The sequence below is a fragment of the Centropristis striata genome, chromosome 13 (assembly GCF_030273125.1).
Source record: "Centropristis striata isolate RG_2023a ecotype Rhode Island chromosome 13, C.striata_1.0, whole genome shotgun sequence".
Lineage (NCBI taxonomy): Eukaryota > Metazoa > Chordata > Actinopteri > Perciformes > Serranidae > Centropristis > Centropristis striata.
Genome location: NC_081529.1, coordinates 17,490,629 through 17,504,039, shown reverse-complemented (window position 1 = coordinate 17,504,039; position 13,411 = coordinate 17,490,629). Strand labels below are relative to the sequence as shown.

The 13,411-nt window shown below is 40.0% G+C and overlaps 1 protein-coding gene and 1 non-coding gene across 4 annotated transcripts in view; one reads left to right on the top strand and one right to left on the bottom strand.

The window, feature by feature from the left end:
• cacnb1 (calcium channel, voltage-dependent, beta 1 subunit) overlaps positions 1-13,411 on the top strand; it is a 48,306-nt gene that overhangs the window by 5,852 nt on the left and 29,043 nt on the right. For all 3 annotated transcript variants that reach the window (XM_059347693.1, XM_059347692.1, XM_059347694.1), the window contains exon 2: positions 1,072-1,158. In XM_059347693.1, the coding sequence (XP_059203676.1) occupies positions 1,072-1,158 (87 nt within the window). The remainder of the gene's footprint in view (positions 1-1,071; positions 1,159-13,411) is intronic.
• trnac-gca (transfer RNA cysteine (anticodon GCA)) lies at positions 325-396 on the bottom strand. The gene has a single exon. It is a non-coding gene; the product is annotated as a tRNA-Cys (tRNA).

Here is a 13,411-nt window from a genome sequence, read left to right as displayed (position 1 = left end):
ACAGTATCTATGTACAACCCTGACTCCAAAAATTCTATAAAATGTATACAGATAAAATCAGAATGCATCAAATTCAGATTGAGTGTATACTGTATATTTACAACAACAACAAAAAACCCTACGTTGCACAGTTTGAGGATTAGATGTCTTGTCTTTGTACTCAGCTGAAAGGAGGTAGAAAACCATTTGCAAATCATTGCATTCTAAGTTTCTTTCTACAATTTTCATAACTCTTTTGGAACCATGTTTGTATGTATGACACAATAAGGTCCTTAAAACCTGTGCTGTTTATAACTACTGAAACAAGAGATGTGACAGAAAAGCAGGGGGCATCCAGATTTGAACCGGAGACCTCTTGATCTGCAGTCAAATGCTCTACCACTGAGCTATACCCCCAGTGGTTAACCTGTTGTAGAAACATGATTAACCAGGTGTGTTGAGCCATAGAAGTGCATAAATCTGCTTTGTAGATGTATGTTTATGTACACATTCCGTATGGTAATCATCCTTGTTTATTTCGAAGCATTATCTTAACCAGCAGTTCCCCTTTTTTTCCACGCTGAAAGAGCACAGCCAGTCTCCTCATGAGCCTCCAACAAATGTGATTAGCCGGCATTGTGTAACCATGGCGTTGTGGGCAGGGTGGGCTCATAATGCGATGTGTGGCCTCTGCCCAACCCGGAGAGGCCATTTGCCCGGGGTCCGCCAATCAGATTACAAGGTCTCAGTTTGCATCGGAACATAAAAAATGACAAGTAATGACGACTGGCGGTGGACACACTGGACACATTTACTCCGGTCGACTTCCTCTCTTAGTCTGGGATTCATGCTGTTTTATCTCTGGTCCTATCAGACTGCCTGATCATATTCAGAAGCTTTTACAAATGCTGTGCCAAATGTTAACTGCTGTCATGCTCCCTTGAAACAAGGTTTTCTACAAGATATGTCAAGATAAGTTATTATAGAGCAACACAATAAACTTTTTGTGTTTTTCTCTCTCTTTCCAAATCCTCCTCTCCTCTCCTCTCTTCTCCTCTCTTCTCCCCTGCCCTCCAACCTCATCATATCCAGGGAAAGTACGGCAAGAGGAAGAGCCGATTTAAGCGCTCAGATGGAAGCACCTCCTCTGACACCACCTCCAACAGCTTTGTCCGACAGGTAACATTTAATCCTTCCCCCAGACCACTAATCCAGGTGCTGGACTCAGAGTCTCAGCCTAATTTTATTTAATGAAGAATTAAATTAAAGTTTAATGAGGTCAGTTGGAGGTCTTTTAATGCTGGGAATTAAGCCGCTCCATGTAGACAGAAGTTTAATTGTTATTTTTGACTTTTTATTTTTCTCTTGAATCCAACTTTTACAAATTATAAATACATGAAGTTAAAAAGAAATATTTACAGGAGGGTAAATTAAATGATTAGATTGGATGATCAGTTCATGAAGCCATGAAAATAATATTCAGATGCTTATTTTCTCGAAGGTGAAAACAATAGTCACAAGTCACATCTACTTAAGTATTGTACTTAAGTACAATTTTGAGGTACTTGTACTTTATTTAATAATTTCCTTTTTCTGCTACTTCTACTTCTACTACTGTGATAGTTTGTTACCTTTAGTGACAAATTACTTCGGAGATTCAGATTAATATTGCAAAATATGATAAACAAATAAATTATGATGTATTATTATTTATAAAGATAAGACTTTATTGATCCCGTGGTGAAAAAAACATGAAATATAAAAATAAGCCACACACCAGCTGCAACATTAAAGTGATTTACAAATAAATGCATGAATAACTATAAACAATAATGATATTTGTTATTTAGAAATCAGCCATTCTGCATACTGACTAACTTTAACCCTTTGTAAAAGTATATTTTGATGCTTCTGTTGTTTCAGAGTAATTAAAAAAAATTTTTTTATCATGAAATCACATTTATCTTATGTCATATGTTAATCATTGAACATCTTCTCACTCCATAACAATTGGATTCTTAGCCGCTAAACATTTTGGTTATCTGTAGAAATAGCAATTTTTTTACTGCATAATTTGTATAATTAGAAGTGCTGGCAGTAAAATCTCCTGCAGGAACTCCTGGCCGAGAGAAATTAAAATGTATATACCTCTGATGTGAGATGACTGAGTTCACTTACCAAAGCAAATATAACAATCAAACAATTATGAGGTATAATGCAGAAACTGATGCATGCATACTGGAGGCTGACTAAACACATAATATTATTTAAAAAAATAAACTTTCCGGCACCTGCATTAAAAACACAGATCTTACCTTAGAGTTTATGGAGCTGCCTTAGCCCCACAGTTAACAGTTATTACCACGTCAGTCTCTAGCCTAGTTTATCTGCTACATCACAGTTCTTTGCTGATTGTTCCATCCTGAAACCCTTTATTTTCTTGTCTATATTTTCTTTTTTTTTGAAAGGCATATCTTTCTCTCTTCACCTGAGTGTTTGTCACAGGCAGCCCACATACTGAACTCTATCTCACACCCTGAAATGGCTTTGATAACATCCCTGCTAACAACAGTAAAACCCCTGTGACTACAGCTACACAGCCTTATTGTCACAGAGTTGGAGCTGAGAGACATCAGCAGAGCTTCCTCCGGGATTCTGATGTTAATTATCAGTCCCCAGGTGTTAAACTCACCCCCACACTACTCCACCCCCTCTGACCCCGACCCCACCCTGCTCCATAGACGTATGCATTGATTGGCTCCGTCAGAAGGAGCTCAGTTATCGGGCATCATTTCCAGCTAAGAATGGGTCAAGAAGCCTCTCTTTGTCAGATGTGAACACTTCCTCTTCTGAAGGAGTTCAGGAGGCGGGGTTAAAGCATCACACGCTCGCGACCCGCCGCCGTCCTGTCACGACATGACATTTCTCAAAGCCATGCTGTGTGGCAGCTAAATGACTCCCAGTCTTCCAACTGACCTCTTCATTTGTTAGAGGAAATGATTTGCCCTGTTGCTGAATGACATTTACCTGTTCAGTACCGGTGTTGCTTTAGAAAAAAAAAAAATGAAGGAAAAAAAAAAAATCTCATCGCTATTGGTGAACACAGGGAGCTGAACTCTCCTGTGGTTTCTAAAGGTTAGCTGCATCCTCGCCTACACACATCACACTTCCCACCGCCTTGTCCTTCATTAACTCTGCGACTCTGCTTTGCTGCAGGACCATGTGCACTGGGGCCCGCAGGTTAGGCAGGATTCATAATCTCCTGCGCTGTATGAGGAACTCATTACCTGTAGTAAAGATGATTTAACGCTTCCTCAGATAAATGTCCTAACCTCCCGTCTCATGCTTTCGCACAGCATTTCACTCATCAAGGCTAGCAGTGGCAGGAGCAGGGATTTTAAACAACAAAAATGCTGCACATAAAGCAAAAACTGATCTACAAGTGTCTGAAATCATGTTAAGATTTTAAAAATTGGCTTTAATCACGGAAAAAGAAGCATGCAGGCGCCCTATAGGTTTTTGTACATATAGCCTTTTTTAGCCTCCCCTTGAACAACTCAAAGCAGAGCCCTGTATAGGCTTTACAGTCTCTCACACACCTACGCAAGTGCACACTCACTCACTCACCAAACACACACACACACACACACACACACACACACACACACACACACACACACACACACACACACACACACACACACAATACACGAGAGCCACAATCAGCCAACGTTAGAGCCGGCTGGTACACTCGGCCTGGTTTCCATGGCAACCGGGCCACTGAATCTCCCTCTGTGTGCAGGCACAGTGGGATGGAGAGACGAAGGAGAGGATGTTTAGATGTGTTTGTGTGCATGTGTGTGTGTGCGTGTGTGTGCGTGTGTGGGTGCAGCCTACGTGTTTGTGCAGTGCTGGTTTGTGTGTCGAGTTCAACAAAAACACACTCCGTCTTCTGTCAGAGACTGTCTGCTGCTGCTGCTACTTCTGTGTACAATAGGTAACATGTATGCTGTAGTGTGCGGTGGATAAAATATAATTTTTTACATCAAATCTTACAAATTGAATTTTGATCTGTTGTGTCTTAACAACTAGAAAACACACCTGCTCGTACGCTGGCATTATCGCATGAAATCAAATCAGAGGGGCTGTCATGATGAACAGGCAACAGCTGTGTCCCAGTTCAGTGGCTTGATTGAGGACCATAAAGGAGGGTCCTTAAGGGCGCTTTCACATCCAAAGTCCGTTTGGTTAGAATCTCACTGAAATTGATACTTTTGTTTTGTTTTGTATCTAGTCTAGTTTGCTTTCACAGTGCATAAATGTAAGTGCACACACAAAAAAGAAAAAGATTTGCGTAGGGGCATGTACGAAGGTGGAGAGCTGGAACTATAATATACTATTATTTCTTATTGGTTGAAAATTTGGAAGTGGAACATGTAAACACGTATATAAGCAAAGCAACATGGAGCCGAACGCACCACGAAATATTGCTATCAAAGTTTTTTTTTTTACCTTGACTCTGATCTCTGACACTGATCTTTTGTGTGCACGAATCCTTTCTCCTCCTGTTGATCTCAAATTATTTTATAAACGTCATTGTTGTTGTGGACTTTGTCCAGCATCTTCAGCCCTGATGTCAGTCAAACATCAGACTTCAGTCTGTCCTCTCCCAGTCATGTTGCACCTGTGGCTCAGTGGACATCTCACAAAATGCCCACGCAGGTCTCCCACAATCAACTGCGTTTTTGTTAATTTCCTGTAAATGGGTCAGATTATGTTCACAGTGCAATCAAACTGCACTAGGGTTTGTTTAGGAAACGGACCAAGAGGTCTCAGACCAGTTGTTTTGGTCCGCACCAGAGTATGATTGGAGCGCTCACAAGCGACTGAACGAAAACAAGGAATCAACCGAACCAGAGTTTGACTGAAGCGGACTAAACTTTTGGGTTGTGAAAGAAGACCTGAAGACGAAACAGAAACTGCTGCCTACACTCATAAAACTGAACGACTAAAAGTCGTCATTTCAAACTGCAGTGAAAGTGTAAATATCCCCTAACCTCATTGACACCCATGTTTATATTGCAAGATGTAGCATTTCTTTTCAACACCTCATCCAAACCTACTGGATAGAATATGTATCAAACGTATAGCATTAATGTAAATTCTATTTCTCTTTAATGCCTTGTATTTAACATTATATTCAGGCTGATAACAAATGCTGAACGCTGGAAAATGAACAAACACACAATCAGAGTTTGTGCTTTGCTGCCTTTAATTAGACTCTGCTGCAGATTTTTCAGTGGTCCACTTAAAACGAGACACTGCAGGCAAAAACCTTGGTTTTTCATGTCTTCTTTCAGACTAGTGGAAACTGCATAATTGGAAATTGGATTTGCATTTGTAAGTTTTAAGAGTTAGAATTAGATAATGCCTCATTTGCATATTTGAAAACATAACATTTCAGAAAACACATTTACCAGTAAGTGATAACCATCATTGTATTCATCTGGTATTGTCTTATGGTATTCCATCACAGTGGGAGGAGTCTTTGAAATGAGGCAGGCCCATTTTGGCCTATCAACTCTAAAATTATCTCAACTCTCTTAATTAGGATACAGCAATCAAATTAACAAATTGAAACTTGTTTGTGCCATTGGTTTCATATTGGCTGCCCTGGTTGTCTATGAATAACCAACCATAACCTGCAATGTCCCTGATGCCCTTTTACACCAAATTTGCAACATGACAACATGCAGCAGAAGATAATTTTCTCTTGTGTTAATTGCAACATTGTCTGTTGAATGATGAAAGAAAAAGTGTAAATCATTTGTAAGACAGGACGCTGCCATGACTTGCCATCTGCATGTTAGCAGTGCTTGCAAATGACATTTGTGAAACCCACAAATTCAAATCAGTCTGGAGATCTTTCTTGCATGTTTTTCCCCATTTCTCTCTCTTCTGTGTTCTCTCTACTAAAGGCTTAAAATTCCAGTCAAATATAGAATAAATACTAAGTGGTGTCATTTACAATGTTAAAATCCACTGGGGGAAGACTCAAATTCTCCTTTAAGACTCTCATGCTGTATTGAAGTGCACATATTTTATCCAATCAAACACTGACTGATTTTTATCACCAGAATACCAAAAAACATCCTCTTCCCCCTGTTGCTTCATAGAAAAGATTGTCTTCTGCTATATGTCAAAGGTCCAGAGGGTTTAGAAGCTGGAGACAGACGAGCAGTCTTCCTTGTCAGTCCTGACATATGAATCCCAGCAGAGCCTCATTTCGTGCTGTGTCTGGCTGCACAAGGAGCCGACTGGTGGGTCTGCTCGCAGCTCTCCATTTATTCACCTTCCTCAGCTGACTGTGTTGTCATCAGCTGCTAATACAAGAGGGTAGCAGGCAGGCAGGTGTGTGGCCACGGAGAAGTCCTTTCATTGTGTCAGAGGTCGCCCTCTAGTGGACACACTTGGCTCCCAACACTATCACCAACCGTCCAGCCACACCTTTCTGCCTGTAGATGGTACATGTTTTTGTAGTTAATATACAAGAAATAATTGTATATTTGTAATTTAATATTAGCTGACCATTTTGGATAAATGTCACACCTATCAATGCCTAGTAGGGCACAATTTTAAAAGATCTGATTAATGAGGTTTTTTTATTTGAATATTGATTCTTAAATCAAGTGACCGGTCTTTGTGTTTTTTACCATTAGAGTAGAAGTGTGTACATCCGCGGTAAATGTTGTGTTGACACCCGTTACTTGTTGTTCGTGGTTTAGTTAGAGCTACATGATGTTTAAAATGTCTGGCTAATGGAAATCAAGTTTTTAAAACATGCCGATAATGATTATTCTAGGATAACAAGTAGTGTAGATGAAAGCTGGCTCTATTAGCTGTCTTGAATCACAACACTCCTGCAAACAGTCACGTGAATATTTACGGTCTTTATTGAACAATCAAAGCACTTAGGAACAGCAACTGGCATTGAATTTGTGTCCAAACTTTGGGATTACTACTTCCAGGATGTCATGGGACCCAAAAAGGACTATTTCTACTTTTAGAATTTGATAAATCAGCATATAATTTTATAACTACGTCAACTTTCTAGTACCAAGTATGGGCTCCACAGAAGATGCATTCACCAGAGTCAAACTTTTAGGCTTCATGCACCACTAAGTAACTTTCATAGGAATGCACAGGGCCCAGGCTTTAATGCTGTATCCAGTTCTCTTAAAACATCCATGGAACCGCTGCAGTTTATGGGACTGTCACAGCTCAGCTGGCTATCTAGTGATCACATCTACAACAGGAATAGACTGGAAAAAGACAGCAGCGCTCTCGGTTTGTGTTTGTTGAGGAGAAATTATCTCTGGCTATGAGACATGCAGGCAGAATAAGTAAACAGTGTGTATTGTACTTTATTCAGTCTGTCCCTGCTGGGTAGCTAACACTAGCTAGCCAGCTGTCTGCAGATATCACAACACAAACAGTGCAGATGATTTAGTAAACATACTCTCAGCTTCTGCCCTGTTTGTGCTCAAAGTGATGATTAAAATGGATGCTTAGTTGAAGCATCTGGTGCTGGCAGTCCAAAGCTGCACGGAGAAAGCATTTATTTGTTAAAATATGTGTAATGACATCCTTGAAAGTGGTGCAGATTTTTCATTATTCTTGCTCAACTGTTTTGCACATGCACAATTGGTCTATGTGTTATATAGATAAGGCAACTTATTATTATTATTATCGACGAAAAAATGTCCTCAGTCTACCACTTTAAAATTACGGAAACGTGTTTACTTTAAAACACACTTGAAAATTATGGAGTTGCTCACTCCAATTTAAGATTGTAGAGCCCCTTCAGGTTGTGAGGCTACATTAATAAAAATTGACGACCTGTTGAATGCTGAAGAAATGTAAGTTACCAGGATACATTTCGAGATGCAGTTTATGTAACATTGGTTTCTGATGTGATCGTGAATAAAATCGATTCTGGAATTTGTGAATCTCAAACAGATCGAATCGGGAGTGGCAACATCCAGCTCTAATCCCTCCTCTGATACACTCTTTCTGGGGAAGAGAGACAGAGGGGCTGGGGAGAATGAGATCAGGCAAGTGGACGAGGGGAATGAAGCAAAGAGAGAGAGAGAGAGAGAAAGGGGAGGGGGGTTTCCCTGGGCACTGCCCCAGCCCTCTCCCACGTCAGTCAGGGCATTGAATGGCTGACGGCTGCATACCAAGCCTCCTTCTTGGTCTCAGTGTGTTCATGTCCCTGTTTCTGCCTGGCCAGGGCTAAATATATTTCCCCAGTTTGCAAATGTAGCACAAGTCCTGCAACCCGACCCCGAGCCAGCTCCAGCTCCCTTCCTCTACACAAGGTTCACGTTCCTCTGGGTTGTGGAGGTGGGGGGTGGGCGTGCGTGCGTGCGTGTGTGTGAAGGGGTTGGAGGTTAAGAGAGCGCTCTCCTAGATTCACACATACGGCTCTCTTTTCTGGCTCTCTCCTATCACACACACACATACACTCACAAACACACACATGCACTTGTCAAGCTAGCAGACAGATACTCAAACTAGTTACCGCTATCTCACTCATACAAGCAGATATACACATAACTCTGTCTGTGGACTGCGGCGTTGCCCCCTTGGTTTGCCGTGGTGTGGCGAGCGTGGCAAACAAGTTATGGAGAGGACTGAGAGGATTCAAAGGCCCGTCATGGTAAGAAGGATCTGGATAAGATTTTTTCTGCGTCTGACTGACCTGAAAGCAGTTTGTGTGCGAGTTCCTCTGCGAGCGTGTGGATGTGTATTGAGTTTTAAAAGTTCAGCAGGCACTGTTGCCCTGAGATATGACAGGAGAATATAAGTTGTCACCCGTGTCCCGATAGCGCTGTACCTCCTGGTCTGCGGCTTTCTTTGCTCTTCTGAGTGTGATTCCATTTTGGGCCGGGCCACAGCTGCTGGAAAGGCGCTGTGTTTTTAATTAGACTTCCAGTCCCACTAGTTGGCTCCGCTGCTATGTGCACTGACTGCCCGGCCGTCCCAGCACTGTGGCCATTTCAGGGGGCTTTATTTCACTGCTGTCCGCCTGTCCCAAACAGGCCTGGACTGGATCTTCATTCAGCCTTCTCTTTTTGCACTTGGCTGCGCTTTGTATGCTCTAGGTTGTTGGCCTGTCATTATTTTTGCAATTATTGCATTTAGGGCTGGGCAGTAACTCAGTATTCTACTTTTACTGTCAGTGGGATTGTATTGTAATGATAAGGGCTGTAAATGTCAATTGTTTTAATTTATTTCTGCAGTATTAAGTCCTAAATCCCAGAAATTAGTAAGCATTTTTTAGGGCGTGCCCCTCTTTGTGGATTAGTCATTTTTTTATGCTTTGTTCATGCTGAATGACTTATTTCCAAGAAACATTTGAAGACATCTGGTAAACACAGTATTTAAAGTGGTTCTTTTGCCTGATTCTTGGTGAAGAAACTTTTACTGATTTATCGATTAAATCAACTAGTAAACAAAATCCTATGTATTACTGTATTCTGTAAGTTGGTAGTTTTTTTGTATGTGTTTTTGTTAGATGTCTCAAATAAAGTTTGTGCGTAATACAAGCTTGAGATATTTTTATTTTCGGTTTGTTCTACAATGTAAAATGCATCTATAAATACCCCAGTTGTTAATTTTGAAGCTTTTACGTGTCTTTGAAAAAGGCGGTTGCTAACAAGTGGCCAATTTAAACTAGAGAGGAGCTGGAGGACATTAAATTCAGTGTTGGCAACTCTTTTCCAATGAAAGTAATTGGCACTGGCTCTAAAAGTCGCCAAAAGCCTCCAGATGACGTCATATGCTCATATAAGTGACGTCACCGCACTTGTCTTTCATAAAGTGTGAAATAAAGAAAAAGTGTCATTTGACTGCCTGCCTGCTTATGAGACTACAGCCTGCTGGCACTAGAGCCGTGGACTGTGTTTCTCTGAGCAGCATGCAAATAGCCTCATATATTTATCGCCTTTTCCTTCTTGGTCTGAATAAGTTGCTAAATTTGTCACTTTGCTCAGTCGCTTCTTTAGAAAATAATTAGATGGACATGACTGGTAGCTGACGAGTCCCAAGATGTTGTCTTCAAACTGCTCGGTGTGTCTCACCTAAGAGTTTAAAACCCAAAGGTATTCATTCATTTATAATGGCATTAAACCAGGGAAAACCAGCACATCTTCACACTTGAGAAGCTGGACTCAGTGAATCTGCATTTCTGTTTGAAATATGACTTAAATCAGTCAAAATTGTTAAATAGTACGATTGATGAATCAAGTAATCAGTTCAACTGGATTGATGATGACAAGGTTATGTCATGCTGTAATGGGGCAGTCCATGGCCTAGAGGTTAGATAATCAGGCTTTTATCCAGAGGGTTGCCCGTTTGAATCCCAGGACTGACTGGTCCAGGGCTGAGGTACCCTTGAGCAAGGCATCAAACCCCCCACTGTACAGTGATCTGCTGCCCACTGCTCTTAGCATGGTGTGTGTTCATTAGTGTGTAAAGGATAGGTTAAATGCAGAGGTTGATTTTCCCTGTTGTGGGACTAATAACGGAATATCTTTAATTTATTCATTTCAATTTCAACTTGAAGTTGACCTTATTGATGCTGCTGAGACGATGCCAAGGTTTAATTGCAAGTTTTATTGCTTAAAAATATTTTAATATTATTCCTTGTTTTAATTGATATAACTATGTATTCTTAGTTTCATTCAAATGAGGGTTCTCCCACAGAGTTTTGTTTTAGGATTAAAATAAAATAGAATTGATTAATATCTTCCAGCCCTAAATTCATTGCTGAGTTATATTTTTAATTTAGTTGGTTTGATTGAACACTCATTTGTGAAAATGGGAATCTCTGGTGCGTTTAGCCAATGACTCACCTATTTAGTCATCTCCACACTGTCCAGCTGGTTGCAATGACGCTCCTGTGACAGGAAAAAGGGAGTAAGGCCTTTTACAGCCACCGACCATTAGTGTGTGACAGGATCTATCCTTTGTGATTCCTCGGTTTGTACATCTGCCTGTTTCGTCACAGGTATTTCCCCTTTTCTTCCCTCTTTCTTCCAGTTTTCCTCTTGCTGTACTCGTCTTCTCTGAGCTAATCTCACTCGGGATGTGATGTGAATAATACACAGTGAAGCTCGACTCATAATGCATTCTGGTTGGCTCCCAGCTGTCTGAGATGAGATGTTGTGTTCTTCTTCTCTGAAATTTTTGATGACAGGGGCCCGAGGAGACTGGGAGATAAAGCAAATAGGGAAAGGATATTTAATTTCCTCACTTTTCCTTCATTTTTTAAAATTTTCACATGATCTGAGCTGATAAGTATGAATATATTTTTATCTGTTTAATTATCAGGGCGGTGGTTCGCAGTATGTGTTAGCTCTCAGATGGTAATCACTTTTTAGTCATACAGCACCTGCTGCGATGCTCCTGTTGTTTGTGGCAGAAAGAGATTAAACTCCCTGACCTCTGCCTTGTTATCTGACACACGAACAGGAAAGCAGAGAGGGGATCATTTCCTTTGTTTTAAAGAGTTCAAAGAGGAGGAAACTAGTCCAGTTGTCACGCTGGTTCAGTATTTTCAAAACAATTTAATGCAGTTTTATGTACACCCCGAAAGTAAATCCACTTTGCTTCATCCAGCTCCCTTTTTTTCTAATTTCCCTTTTTCTTGAAAGCATTTACCAAGGTGCCATTGCATCAGAAGAAGCAATGTTAACTAATTTCCCTGCTGCAGGGTGACTCTTTTCAACCCTCATTATTCAAAGCACTTGTCTTTTACCGGCCCGCCCTCACCCCTTATTCCATTACCCCCCTCCTCTCTGTTGCTCTCCTTTCCCCCCTCCATTTGTTCAATATCAATGCTAAGGAGGTATAAATGCATCATGATGGCAGCCACTGTGCAGAAAATGGAGAAGAAATACAGTCGGTTCTTTTTCAGGATAATTACTGAGCTTCACCTCCTGTACCTTTCTTGTGTTTTACCGTTTCTTAACCTCCTGTGGTCTGTGGCAATGCAGTATAGTTTGGATTTTACCATCTAGTTGTAGAAAAGTTTCAGTTTGGCAGTCTTGTTAGTAAAAATAGGGATATTTTCCTTGTTTGGTGTAGTGATTTCTGTGTTTTCCTCCAGGATATTGACCAGGCTGTGGCCTCACAGCTATAACTTTCACAATGTGCGAAAATCATTGATCACCTGTTGGAAAGCTTTTATGCAATTTCCCCGCTGCTGATTTCCCTTCAGGGTATTTTATTTACTATTGACAGTGGTGGAAGAAATACTCAGATCTTTTACTTTAGTAAAATAATGAATACTGCAGTGTCAAAATACTCTTTTTCATGTAAAAGTCCTGCATTCAAAATCTTACTTAAAGGCCACATATTAGGCTCATTTTGAGTTTACATATTTGGGGCTTCTACTAAAACATATTTAGATTCTTTAAGGTGCAAAAAACATCATACTGTCTGTCTGAATATACCTATATTCACCCTCTATCTGAACCACTCAGTTTAAGTGCCTACCCCGTTTTTGCATGTTCCTATTTTAAATCAATCTAAAATTAAAATAAAAACATAATAGAGTATGCATTCTTTTTGCAGAAGACTTTTGTCTTTCTTGCCATCATGTTGTCCACTTGAGATGTAAAAACTTTAATAGCCAGAGCATTCATTCTTTTAGCAGCAGAAAGGTGCTAAGCTGCTTTATAAAGGTGCATTGGTTTTGGAGAGAGGCGTAAGAAAGGCGTAAAGAAGCAGGTTTATAGGAATGTCAGAGAGAGACTGAGTCTACATGTGCCATAGGAAGTTTTTCCTGAGAGATATATCAGTCAACTGATTTCATCACAGTAATACTGTATCTGTAATGCTGTAAATGTTGTCTATTATCGACACATACAGAATGAATATAATGCAGAAAATGATGCTTGGGTAATTTAGAAATGGTGTCTTCAAATAGCGTGTTCTGACTAACAACGTGGTGGTAAGTCACTTTTTATGGACACAAAATAGGGCAAGTAAAAATACCATTTTGGAACACAAATCAGTAAACTTAAAGTATTTAAACCTTTCTGCCTGTATGTTATAAGATGTTATTGTAATGTTACATGTGTATATATATGTCGCCAGGTTGTTTTATTTCGCAGTTTGTGATGTTAGGCACTCCAGATAACGATCCTGCACAAGCACTGAAAAAGTGACATTTTTATAATATGTAAAAGTACAAACATTTTTTATCACAATATACTTAAAGTACAAAAATAAAAGTACCCTAGTTGTTATGTACTCATCATTTTTTTAATCATATATACATATATATATATATATATATATATAAACCAATCCTCTATTTTTATATATGATTGGATGAATGTCAATCAATCAATCATATCAA